At 38.8% G+C, this 13,327-nt stretch overlaps 1 protein-coding gene across 2 annotated transcripts; it reads left to right on the top strand.

The window, feature by feature from the left end:
- The first annotated feature begins 532 nt into the window (after window positions 1-532).
- Window positions 533-13,285, top strand: LOC145777761 (cullin-1-like). Of its 2 annotated transcripts, XM_082589207.1 has the most exons (20): window positions 558-714; window positions 1,209-1,305; window positions 1,616-1,665; window positions 1,897-2,098; window positions 2,563-2,730; window positions 2,936-3,077; window positions 3,261-3,356; window positions 3,699-3,871; window positions 4,519-4,681; window positions 5,110-5,240; window positions 5,657-5,844; window positions 6,524-6,596; window positions 7,194-7,325; window positions 7,694-7,811; window positions 8,015-8,091; window positions 9,045-9,176; window positions 10,139-10,246; window positions 10,813-10,919; window positions 11,374-11,479; window positions 12,038-13,218. In XM_082589207.1, the coding sequence occupies exons 1-20, from the start codon at window positions 707-709 to the stop codon at window positions 12,230-12,232; spliced, it is 2,466 nt and encodes an 821-aa protein (XP_082445333.1). In that variant the 5' UTR covers window positions 558-706; the 3' UTR covers window positions 12,233-13,218. The 2 variants fall into 2 exon arrangements, with proteins under 2 accessions (XP_082445332.1, XP_082445333.1); XM_082589206.1 differs by lacking the exon at window positions 3,261-3,356 and having other exon boundaries at window positions 533-714; window positions 12,038-13,285.
- Window positions 13,286-13,327: the final 42 nt, after the last annotated feature.

Below are 13,327 nucleotides of genomic sequence, written 5' to 3'. Positions count from 1 at the left end.
CCTAAGTTTTAGCTATTGACGATTTTTAGAATATGTGACTGATTTTTCTCAGTAACAACACACCATATATAAATTATAAAAGAACACATGTCTAGGTTACCTTAATCCTTGGGTAACTCGGAAAGTTTTGTAGATTTGAAATGTTAACAATTATTGGCATTTGTCAATATTCCAGCTATTAACAGTGTGGTACGGTACCTTACCAAATCTTGAGGTATCATTACACAAAACACATGTACAAAAGCAAACACAATCACTGTAACATTGTAACAACCTACGTTTGGCTGTAAATTAGTCTATTTTATCATGGTGGTGTTCCAATTAAGCAGAAAAAGATGCAGAAAAATGGATTTGGATTCAGGACTATTTAAAAATAGTCTGACTAAGAGAGTGGTTCGATTAAGTGAGCATGACTGGATAATTTATATTTGATTTTCATGACATCTCGTTATTGTAAATTACATGGTTATAATTTGTTTCTGTACTATATTATGTCATAACCACAGCAGCAACACTTTTCAACTGCAGGTGTCCCATGCATTAGCCCTTATTATTTTTTTTAAAGTATTACTTAAACGCTAAAATTCCCAAGCGGAAGAAAAAGTTGGGAGGGCCATCAAAAACTCAATGGGGTCGTTCTGGTGTTGAATCTACTGAAGCCCCCTCATCCTCTTCAGCTGCCTCCACGGAACATCTTCCAACAAAAATGTCCCGGTTAGTGAATTGAAACAGATTTTCAAAAAACTATTTCAACATGGTATATACTGTTTAATTTTTTTTAAGTTGATAAAAGCTAGCAACGACATAACATTTATTAGTTTCATTCTTGTGCATTTCCTTTCAATTCATATGTGTGTAGATCAGTTAAATCTATTTTCAATTGATGTATATGTAGTTCAGTTGTTTTGTTGCTTGACAAGGGCTAACATGTGTGTGGCCGAAAACTATCGCAATTTATATATAGTTTCTTTTTAGTTCACTGTAATATGTAAAATGATGTGTCATTGCTAGGCTTTAACGTTTTATGGTTTAAGAAAATTACCTCTTTACCAAAATTGTATTTTTTTCAAGTGTCATTTTAATAACTTATAATTATTAAAAACCAGTATGTTTGAGCTTCAATTAAGGAACATATTGAGATTTAAAAGCTTGTTTAAAGAAGAATGTTAAAGAGTAACAAAATATTTGTCATTCAATTATTCCTGCAGGCAACCTGGGCAATACCACGGAGGCAGCAACCCACACGGCTTACGATACATCAGCCTTGATCAAATATGGGAGGATCTACGACAAGGAATTTTGCAAGTAAACTGATAAGCAAGCTTGCAAAAGAGCATGTTTTATATTATTTTAATATTGTAAGGACATTTTCAGCAAAATCATTACGTCTTCATTAGGCCTAAGGAAAATAAATTACCTTCAGAACATAGAGTTGTTTCTGCAAACGTTTAAATTTATTCTGTTTATTAGTTTGTAATTTTTTTGAATAATGTTATTTAACACATTATTTTTTTCTTGTATAGATTTTTAATCCACAAAGTTTTGTTGCATTAGTTGCTTGATATAAACCAAAGAAAAAGCCTAAGTTTATTTTAAATTCTGTTTTGTTGTAAAGGTTTATACGAGGCAAAGCATGGAGAAATCTCGTTACATGGAACTCTACACGTATCCTTTCCACTATTCACCGTTACTATGCAGTTTTATTATTACACTTTGAAATAAGAAAAAAGTGTTCGCCATTGTATGTGTGATGAATCAGGAAATCAGGCTAAAGTAACTTTAAAGTTTTTATCAGCATGGTACCTTTTTTAGTTTGTACAGTATAATGTTGATTTGATGGTGTTTTAGAGTCTTACACTTCTGTATAGCAGTTTTCTTAAAGTTCTTATCGATCAGACATGTATACAATTACTGCACCTCTGTTGACCAGAGTGGTTCATCCCGACAAGGGCCAACTAATCCCAACCTGGCAGCCTCCACTAGCCGATCATCTTCTGCAAAGAGAAACCAAGCAAACTCTGGGGCTTATTTTGTTGGTCTTGAACTGTACAAAAAATTAAAACAATACCTGCAGTCATATCTGTCTAAAATATTAAAGGTATGTTACACAATAAGTCTTTTTCTGTTTTCTAACACTAAATCTGACTATTCTGTTATCAAGAAAATGAAATATTTTCTGACAGGTGTCAAACCTACAACAATGCTTGATGTGAATGACTTCGTTAAATGTCTTGTAATACAATCTGAAAATAAATTTGTTTGTACTATTCTGTTATTTCAAATTTTTATTTTCGCTTTGTGTTAAGCCGCTGTATAGGGAATAAATACTATTTGCCCGGAGTGCTTATCACTGATAATATCAGGTGTTATACAATGCTGAAAAGCAAAGCTAGGCTACTCATATTAAACGCACAATTTGATTACTTTCCAAGCCAAAGTAGCGTTTGCGAGATTGGTTTTGGAATCAGGATGGTATTCTGACTTTGATGTCACCATAGCATAGGTGTGAATTGATTTGATGGTGATCTCAAAAAAAAAGCAAAAAACATTTTGTGTTTTTAGTCAGGAGAAAACCTTCTAAACGAAGATGTCTTATTGTTTTACACTCGCCAATGGAAAGACTATCAGTTCAGCAGTAAAGTGTTGAATGGCGTTTGTGCCTATTTGAATAGACATTGGGTCAAAAGGGAATGCGACGAAGGGCGAAAAGGAATCTATGAAATATACTCAGTTAGTATGCTGTAATTTGAATAATTGCGTATATAATATGTAGCAGAGTTGTCTAATATAATATGGTGTTACATTTCATTTTCATATGCAAGAAATTGTGTTAAAATATGTTATTAATAGCAGTATCATGAAAGTATAGACATGTATCACTACTTACAAACTTTCTGTTTTACTTGTCTAGTTAATGTTTTTTGCTTAATCGCAGCTCACTTTAGTGATATGGAGAGAGAATTTGTTCCGTCCTTTAAATCAACAAGTAACATCCGCTGTCCTCAATCTCATTGAAAAAGAGCGGAACGGTGAAACCATCAACACACTTTTAATCAGCGGAGTACTGCGTTCATACGGTAAATCGTTGAATTATTTTTCATTCAGCGACTTTTTGTGCATTGATTTAGCACTAGACGAAACAATTATGTAACAACCAGGTTCAAATGTTTTCCTCTCTGCTTTCGTTGTAAGTTGCAGACTTAAACAACGATATTTTGCATCCCATTAACTGTTGCTAAAGTATTCATATTTTTCTACAGTTGAAATTGGAGTTGGTGAGAGCGATGGCCTTCAGCGAGGGAAAGTGAACCTTCCTCCTTCCAGGACAGCAGCAGCTAGTTTAAATAGCAGCTCAGGTGCACAGCCATGTAACTTCATAGACAATAAAACAAGAAACAGATTAAAGGAGAAAGAAAGTCGTTTGTTTTTTTCGCAATAAACTACTGAATTCTGCTTTCAAGATGATTACTCAGCAAGTCACAGAGAGATAAAGAAACAGAAAAAGTTCACATTGAATTACTAAATCAGTTATATGATTGTAAATACATATTTGGAGCAGCAGTTAGGGTGTCAGGTAATGTGTGTCTTTGGGCTAGGTAGTGCTGGAGGGGTTTGAATGTTCATCCAGGAAAGTTTATGTCCCTGCTCTTTTGTCTGTTTCTCCATTTTTCCTCCATTCACCTTTTCTTTTTTTGCAGTGGAGCTTGGTTTGAATGAGAATGGAGGAACGTGGTTGTCTACAAAGGCACTTTCACTGACTGTATACAGAGAAGCTTTTGAGAAAACCTTCCTTGAAGATACAGAACGCTACTATACTGCCGAAAGTCAAGAATTTCTCCAACAAAATCCCGTGACAGAGTACATGAAAAAGGTAAATCGAAATCCCAAGCAGAATATAAGCAACACGCGCTGCTTTGTAATGTTTAAATTGTAAAAAGACTGTAACACTAACAGTGCTTTTGATGGATAAATGCGTAATTTTGTGTTTTGAAAGATTGAAACTAGCAGTAACCATGCTGGTGCGTATTCCTTACAAGTTTGGTCAAGTGGAAAAGAGACACTAACAATCGAATCTTTGTTTCGCACAACCTCATTCAGTGACTGATTGAGACACATGCCTTCAGTGGGAGGCGAACCTACATCCTCTTAATAACAACAATTTGATGGTTTATGTATTGTCGCTCTGCAACTACTTGGGTATTTTAGTGACAAGGCTGATTTTTAAGTCTGTATCAGGTTTAGGATGTTGTCACATTATTGCCCGACATATCCTCACTGCGTTATGCAAGAAAGAATCGATACAGTTTTTAAAGTTTTCGGTTTGACCCGATCTGGAATCGATCTCAGGCTTTCCAGAACTAGAGCTGAGGTGACAACCGCTCGGTCACTGAACCAGTCCCACCTCCTCTTGAGTGGGTCAACCACGCTCTCTACGGTTGGCCTTTGAATTTCGTTCTTATGATATTAACAAGCAGAGAATTGGCATTACAGTAAGTACTCGTCTACTTGTTGTGTTAGGCTGAAGCAAGATTAAACGAGGAGGAACGCCGTGTTGCTCTCTACCTCCACGAGTCCACCCACCAGTGTCTTTCGGAGAAGTGCGAAGAAGTCCTCATCAAGAGGCACCTGGAACACTTCCATGCAGAGTTTCAAAATCTTCTCGACGATGACAAAAACGACGGTGAGAGGGATCCCACTCAAAAACCAGTCGTTTTTACATTGAATTAATGTAAAAAACGACTGTTTTGCTGACTGGGATTATGCTTTGGTCCTTAAAATTTTACACTAATTTGCTTCGCTGCCAATGATAGGTTGTAGTGTGCACTAAATGATTTCTGACCAGGCTAGCTTGCTTTTGTTTAATAAACGGTTTATTTTAATGCTTGGCATCGTATTCGATTAGCTTCCTTGAAGCGGGTGCATGGTTGAAACGACGTGTTAGGTTTCTTTCATGCTCTGGATCAATTTGGTCATTATTACTATTTTTGAGTGCTAAAAAACATTCAATTTTTAGACAATCTGAAAGGTTAAATGCAGATTTCAAGCCTGCTTGTAAACTTGGCAATTGTTGTTCACTCGACTGAATAAATCTTCCCTTGTTTTATATAGACCTGGGACGCATGTTCAAATTGGTGTCAAAAATAGACAACGGTTTGGGAGAGCTTAAGAATCTTCTGGAGACTCACATCTATGCTCAGGGTGATGCTGCTATCAAGCAGTGCGCCGATGCTGCACTCAATGTGAGTAGAAACACATTTCCTCGCAATAAAACTTTCTGCGTTTTTGTCATTTTAATATTTTAGTCATTTGAGGAAAAGCTTTATTTCTCCAAATTTCTTTCAATTCTTTTACTATTTCTTTCATTTTTTGTTTTTTTCAGTGTGTTGCTATTCACAACCACGTTTAAAATCTCCAGTCTTTACAAATATTTTTGTGTCCTTTTGAGATAGCTAACCAGTGTCTATTGCGGCATGTCAGCTTTACAACAATCTTAATGCCACGTTTTGCTGTCAGCAAGGGACCTTGGGAACCGACGAACGCTTTGTTGTGAGAAATCCAAAGAGCTCTGCTTTCATGCCGCTGAATGACAAATTATATTTGTTTTTAATACAATACTTTCTAACCTGGCCCTCATTCCTACACTTTACTTTGCAAGGATCCTAAGCTGTACGTGCAGACGGTTCTGACCGTTCACAAGAGATACGACGCCCTGGTGGCGAAGTCTTTCGATAGCGACGGTAACTTCGCGACTGCCTTGGACAAAGCATGCAGTCGGTTCATCAACAAGAACGCTGTGACCATCGCAGCCAAGTCCTCCTCAAAATCGCCTGAACTTCTTGCCAAGTGAGCAGACGAGGTTACTTTGCACCTTGCTGTGTCCTGCGCAGTGAGAACAGATGGGCATTTTTCTTTTTTGAAGTAAATTCTACTTGAATAATGATACAGTGATTCTGTGTAAATAAGCAAGCCGCTGTTATAGCCACACCTGTGTGCCAAAAAGTCTAATGCGGTTAAATCTATTAGTTTAGCGTGAAACTTTTATTTCATTGATGAAGTTACCGGTTTCCTATTTAGGATTTTTGATCGTTTCTGCCATTTTCATTCCGCCAGTAAAGCCTACAATGTGAATTTGCTACTAACTCAAAACTTCCATTTTTCAAGCTACAATAATAATAATAATAATCGTGTTTTTATTTGCGCCCATTGCGATAACATACAGTACACTGCGATCACAGATGCGATACAACAGACGACAGGAAGCAGCGAAGTGACATAATAGTCTTCGAGTCAACTGCTCCCCTTATTTTGGCTTGCCTTTAAGTGTCTTTGCCGAGACACAGCCGCGTGCTCTGGAGCGGTGTCGAACCCACGCCCTTTCGAACGTCGCGCAGACGTTCTCACCACTCGGCTACGCAGCCGACAAATAGCAGCCGACAAATAGCAGCCGACAATAGTAGCTTTGACAACAGAAACATTGGTCGTTAGTGATTTTTACTGGTCTTCCAGCTACGTTACTTTCCAGATATTGCGACGCATTGTTGAAAAGTTCCAAGGTGTCGGAAGACGCTGAACTTGAAGCAACGCTCAAAGAAGTCGTAAGTCAAACCGTTTTGTTGTATACAGGCTGGTGTTTGATAGTGCATTAGATTAAATGGACAAGACAAGGAACACTTTATTCATCATTACACGAGCAACTACAATAACAAACAATAAATTAACATACAACGATGAGGCAGCGAAGGTACCTTTCAGTCGTATGGTCGAGCTGCCACCTTATTTAATAATTCTACATAAAGCATGGTGGCCGCTGTAAGGACGATAAACAAGAAAGTGGACAAGAAGGCAAGGAAGCCCATCTTCGCGTGTTTCTTCAAACATGTCAAGTATCTTGCCAAAGACACGGTTATATGCCGTTGGCGGGTGTTCAACCGGTGTCCTATCGTGGGGATGCGGCAAGGAAGTGACTTTTTCGTCCGCTTAATCTTCATCTTCATCAAGGGAGCAATCCACAGATGGTTTTTACTTCAGTTTCTTGTGAAAATGACCTTTGCTTGTACTACTGCTGTTATAATACTTTTGATTGGATGTTGTGAATGTTACCGCAGTGAACAAAATAAAATGCCTATTTTTTTCTTCCAACTAAAGTTAAATTTTCTATACTCAGAACGAATCATTTTTTTTTTCTTTTTTAGTTAACTGTGTTCCGGTACATAGATGACAAGGACGTTTTTCAAACTTTCTACTCAAAACTGTTAGCTCGGAGGTTGGTTCATCATCTATCAGCCAGCGATGACGCGGAAGCTCAAATGATATCGAGGCTCAAAGTTCGTCGTGTCGCTTTTTGAACCATGTTTTACTGAAGAGTAACGCTCCAGCAAGCAAAATTTGTCCTTTTTACATTGATTCAACGTCTCCAGACGTTGAATCAATGTAAAAAGGACAAATTTTGTTGCTTGGGGTCTGGCCTGGTAGCTGTACAAATATCCTGCAGATAAACTCAGCTGATTAAATGCGTGTGTGCTCAAGATTGTTGCTGCAACGGGAACACACTGTTTCAAATAAAGGTTCTACATCGAAGTGGCCTGGTGAATCGTCATCTTTTTGGCAGCCTACAGTAGCTACAAAGTAGCACCAATGCTTAGATGGCGATATTTATTTACGATATTGATAAACTATTAAAACCCGTTTCCAGCAAACTTGCGGGTTCGAGTACACCTCAAAGCTGCAGAAGATGTTTCAGGACATCGGGGTCAGCAAGGACCTCAACGAAAGGTTTCGGGCCCACACCAACGGCATCTCCCCACTTGACCGTGAGTAGACGGTTCAAGGTTTGCATTTTGTGACCTACAAAGTGAAACCTGCGCGTGAAAATGTGTAAATTGAATTTAAGAAATAAAAAAATGCTTTTGTGCGGGTTTTTGTGTTTTTGTTTCCCTTTTTGGGTTGTCTTCACTAGTTTTTCTTTGCAGAGCTTCAAACTATAAAAAATAATACGGTTTCTCTTTTATTCCAGTCGATTTCTCTATCCAAGTGTTAAGCTCCGGAGCATGGCCCTTCCAGCAAGCAGTTGTGTTCCAACTCCCAGCCGAAGTAAGCAATGATGTGCTGTGACACAGACACCGAAATCCGCCACTTTTACATTGTAGTTTTTACATGAATCATAACATAATCATTTTGCATGATGTCTTCCCACAAGCATTAGTTTTCCACCTATGGCATGGCTGCATTTTTACGTCGCTTTATCGAGTCTCCCACAAGTCAACAGTTGTGAACTGAGCATATGGCAGTTGAGAAAGTGACAACTAAGCTAGCAACATTTCAGTAAGTAGTTGAAGTTGGTAAATGATGAAACTGACTAAGTAACAACTGAGCAAGCCGAAGGTTGGCATATCACAAGTCAGCAAAATCATTCTAACAAGCTGCGACCAAACAAGTCCGACATGAGCACGTAAATCTGATTTGCTGACTTGGCAGTAGCAGAAATGTAATTGCTGAGTTGAAGCACTTGTTGAGTTGTCGCATGCCGAGTGGTCCGACGACAGTTTCATCGCCTGGCAATGTAAAAATTCTCACTAGGTTGACTTTGATTTTTCATTAGCCATATCCGACACGTTATGGGCTCGATCCCAGACTTAGCTTAACAATTTCTTTTTCAATTCGATGCAATTGTTTCGTTGTTCGTTGCAAAGAATAAGCACCTAAAGAGAAACGCAGCCCGAGGTGCCGTGTCATTCTTTTCTGGTGTCGCTAAGTAACATGGCACCCGTCTGTTAGCCACCGCCCGGTGCCGCTGTCAATGGAATAGGCCAGTGATTGAACTGATACCGCCATTTTCACATGATTTTCGTTGGTACTTGGTCTGTGGTAGCCTCTTCACCTCAGCTGTTCATGCCATTGTAGCATAAACGTACCGAAGAAGTGTAACGGTATGTTTCTTTGCCTGTTTCTTGAATCTCTGTGAGTGAAAGAAACTCCAACAATTGAATATTTGTTTTTATGTTCATTTGTGAGAGTTTTGCTAACGAACAACGCTTACGTTTCAGCTGGAAAGAAGCTACGAGAAGTTCACAAGCTTCTATGCGCAGCAACATACTGGACGGAAGCTAACCTGGCTCTATCAGATGTGCAAGGGAGAGATTGTAACTAGCTGTTTTAAAAATCGCTACACTTTTCAGGTGAGGCTATAACAAGGGTTTGGAGTGAGGTTGTTCAGTGTTCACCAGGCATTTAGTTAAACATCATGATATGTGCTCTTCCTGGTGCAAACTATCCTGAACTATATCACTAGATGTATAAGATGATGATCTGCTTTTATGCCGACGTTTCGTCAATCAGACACGACTGACTTCTTCAGGGGGCTAGACCAGGTAGTGACTACCTGTCTAGCGTGGCACAACACAGAACCATGTTACTTTAAACTAACCAAATATGCAAAATGAAGTTCAACTTACAAACAAAAATTATCGCCCGCACATTTTGAAACTACAAAAAAGAGTGTAAATGTTATCAATCAACAAGAAACTTAAATAATGGCAAAGTGGGGAGAAAGTGAACGGTATGAGTCACAAAGAATCAAATTGTATACGCAACACTGCACAGTTTTCGATCAGCATAAAACCAATTTAAATACAACAGACACGCACTTACAATAGTTTTTTTTTTATAAATAGTAGGAAAAGAGATGCCATGATTACAATTCATTTCATAGGGCTTTTTTTGATAATCAGTTTCAACTTTTTGAATTGCTCCATGTTATTTTATGAACTGAAGTTATGACATGCATGCAGGGAGCTGATTTTTCCGGGCATTGATATTTGAAAGCTCTTTTGTGTTCATTAATGCGAAATTAAAGATCTCGTTTTGTTTGGCCAACGTAAATTAAATCGCATTTATCGCAAGATACTTGGTATGCTAAATCTGAGTTTGTAGAGTGGAACCACGTGTTTGTACGTTCATTAACCTTAACACATACAGCAAAACCCGTCATTTCTACATTGATTTAACGTCTGCAACCGTTGAATCAATGTAAAATGTTGGATTTTGCTGTATGGCAAAGCGGGTTTTTGGCTAAACTGCGAGCGATAATTTTTTTCAGTAAAATATTTCAATTTCGATAAACTTTGAAATGCTTGCGCAGGCTTCCACGTTTCAAATGGCCATCCTTCTTCAATACAACGCGGACACGTCATACACAGTGCAACAGTTATCAGACAACACACAGCTCAAGCTGGAGACCTTACTGCAGGTGAGCCTAATCGAGCTGTTTATTTACTGATCACTTCATCCATATTCTATGTCTTGCAAATTAATAAGTTGAGATTAGCTCAAGAATATGTTTGTTGAACGTAATGTGACGAAACCACGTTGTAAAAATAGAATAAAAAAACCTTTAAAGGATTTCCATCTGCTATTTTCACTCGCTAGGCTGCAATCATAATGAGATAAGACAGTTTCTTCAGGCTCATTGCGAGTCCAAGCCTGTCAATTTGCTTGTACTGTTTCTGTCGGTCAGCAAACGTCGTTTTTGTGCTAGGCAGCAAAAGTGACAGCAGCTACACCGTTTGATCTTATGACGATGAAACGATGTAACTGCTGTCACTTTTGCTGCCTAGTACTTCGGCAGCAAAATGGCCACAATCATCGCTTCAATTTTATTTTACCGTACTCAGTTATCAAAGGTAGTTTCTTTTGCATTGATTCGACGTCCAAATCGATGTAAAAGGATCGTGTGAGCTGGGTACGTGTTTAATTGTTTATGCAACGTCAAATTTTTGTCATCGGACGTCATTTGTTGATGCCAACCTACTGCAGGTGCTGGTCCATCTCCTCCGGTGCAAGATACTGGAATGCAAGGAGGAACCGGATGTCAATAAATTGAAACCTCATCATAAGATTGAACTATTCCTCGCTTATAAGAGGTAAAGCCACATTTTGTTGTAAATTCTGCTTATTGATAACGAGAGTTCATTTCATAAGAGGAACAGTTGGTTTTAACATAGCATGGTTTGTGTACCCAATTAAAATTGGCATTCTACATTTTCCTCATAGATCTAACGTCAAGAGGCGTTGGATCAATGTAAGAATGGCCGGGGGCCGCTAACATCATCATCATGTGCCGTCTCTTATTCGAAGGTTGAAGGCTGTCATTTGCTTTCACACGTCACATACTTCCGCTATTCTTTTCCGATGCTTGACAAGTCAGTCCGCTGTTTTACATCATCTCCCCAATTTCGTATCTTTTTTCGCTTCCACCATACCTTCAACAACCAGTTGATGTAGCTGTTCTGTGGATCCTCTCAAAATATCTCCCTCTACTTTCATCTTTTTGTTTCGCTAAATCGTTTGCCCGCTAACATCCGCATTAATTTTCAGTAAGAAATTTCGCGTCAACATCAACAAGCCGATCAAGGTGGAACAGAAGCAGGAACAAGAAGCCACCCATCGCCACGTCGAGGATGACAGGAAGATGCTGATACAGGTGCCTGCTGGTGGCACTCCGGTCAGAAAATCAGCCCCTTTTTACATTCATTCAACGTCTGCAGACGTTGAATCAATGTAAAAAAGGGCTGATTTGCTGGCTGAGTTGTGAAAGCCATGTCTACGGTAATATTACATTGATTTAACGGTTTAAACATTTAGTCAATGTAAAAAAGAAAACACAGGATCGAAGCAACAGTGGTTCAACCCTTGTTATGGGCAACTGACGTCAGGATGGTTGTTGACTTAGCAGCAGCAAGTGGAAACTTTATGGTGAGATGACCGGACCTCTGGTCGTGGTTCAAATCCTTTGCAAGGATGCGAAACTGCCAAGATTAGGTTTTTAAAAAGGCTTTCTTAGTCCGAGAATGAAGATTTTCATTACCACACTACTCGGTTTAAACAGTTACAAACACAAAGTCAATAAATTTCAGTTCTCAAAATTTCGTGGCAATCCGACACAAAAAACTCCTTTGTCTATTTAAGCTCAAAGCCATGGCGTTTTGTCCGAATTTAGTGTCTCCTCGATCATCACCCATCTCGTTTTGTGACGTCACAGGCCGCCATCGTCCGCATCATGAAGATGAGGAAACAACAGAAGCACCAGCAGTTGCTCAGCGAAGTCTTCACTCAGTTGGCCGCCCGGTTCAAGCCGCGAGTTCCTATCATCAAGAAGTGCATCGACATTCTCATAGAGAAAGAATACCTGGTCAGAGTGGACGGCGAAAAAGACACGTATCAGTATCTAGCATGATTCACTTCCCCGTCATTTGCCATGTTTTTGCGGTTATTTGACGTTAAATTACGATAACAATAATATTTTTGTCGGTACCGTACTTGGTGTTCTTATAATTCGTCTAGATGAAAATTTTTGTTTCATTTTTTTAATTTTTTTTCCACCCAACCATCATTTACCATTTTTACGTCGCAATACGTTAAAACGACATCAAAATAGAAACTTTTTGCTCGATGGATGCGGCGTTTTTCCTATTTTTATGTCGATTCAATGTGTACTTACTTAAAATGTTCAATTTTGTTATGACGACGGCTTTAAAATTGCATTGAAAGTCGCAACTTTAGTTCATTTTGTTGAAAGTGCATCAAATTACATTGTAAAGACGTTTGTTTACACGCCAACAGCGCCATTTAAAATCCTGCAAGAAATTGTCATTTGTTACTTTCGAATTGTTTTCACTTTCTTTCGTTAAACAGTTCTCGGCTCAACGAACATGTCTTCATTGGCAAGTTCGGTGCAATTTATCTTTGTGTTATTTATTCTTGTTTCACCAAAATGCTTTCCACTGCAATGTGCGACGAAACTCCGGTTATTGTTCAGACTTTTGTTGAACGAATTCCTTGCTGTCCGTTCCCAACGTTTGAATGACGTCATAATGCTTAGCTGCTGCCTGTGAAGTGTTGCCTCTAAGCCAGCCAATCAGTCACTTTTTACATTGATTTAGCGTCTGCAAATGTTGAATCAATGTAAAAACGACACGTTTTATCGGTCAACCGTCTCTCCCCGCTAGCAAATCAGAGGCCTTTAACATTGAATCTGATTTGCAAGCTGGCACTCACATTTTGTTGTTTCCTGCAGATGCAATCTCACAGTTTAGTAAAAAGCGTCCGTTTGACGTGTTTTGCAACCAACCCGGTTGGACGACTTCTGTTTCGTCTGCAACCTAGTCAGACGCTGTAGGTTATTTTAACATTGACAAGGATTTCCAACGTTTTGTTTGAGTCTCCCTTTTATATTTTTTTGTTAATGCTGCTTCAAATACATTTGTGTTCTACGTAACGGATCTTGGCTGCTTTTATGCGTGTTGCAAGAGGTTCAGTGACAAAGACTTGC

The sequence above is a fragment of the Aplidium turbinatum genome, chromosome 9 (assembly GCF_918807975.1).
Source record: "Aplidium turbinatum chromosome 9, kaAplTurb1.1, whole genome shotgun sequence".
In the NCBI taxonomy this organism is placed as follows: Eukaryota; Metazoa; Chordata; class Ascidiacea; order Aplousobranchia; family Polyclinidae; genus Aplidium; species Aplidium turbinatum.
This window is presented reverse-complemented; position numbering and strand designations above follow the sequence as displayed.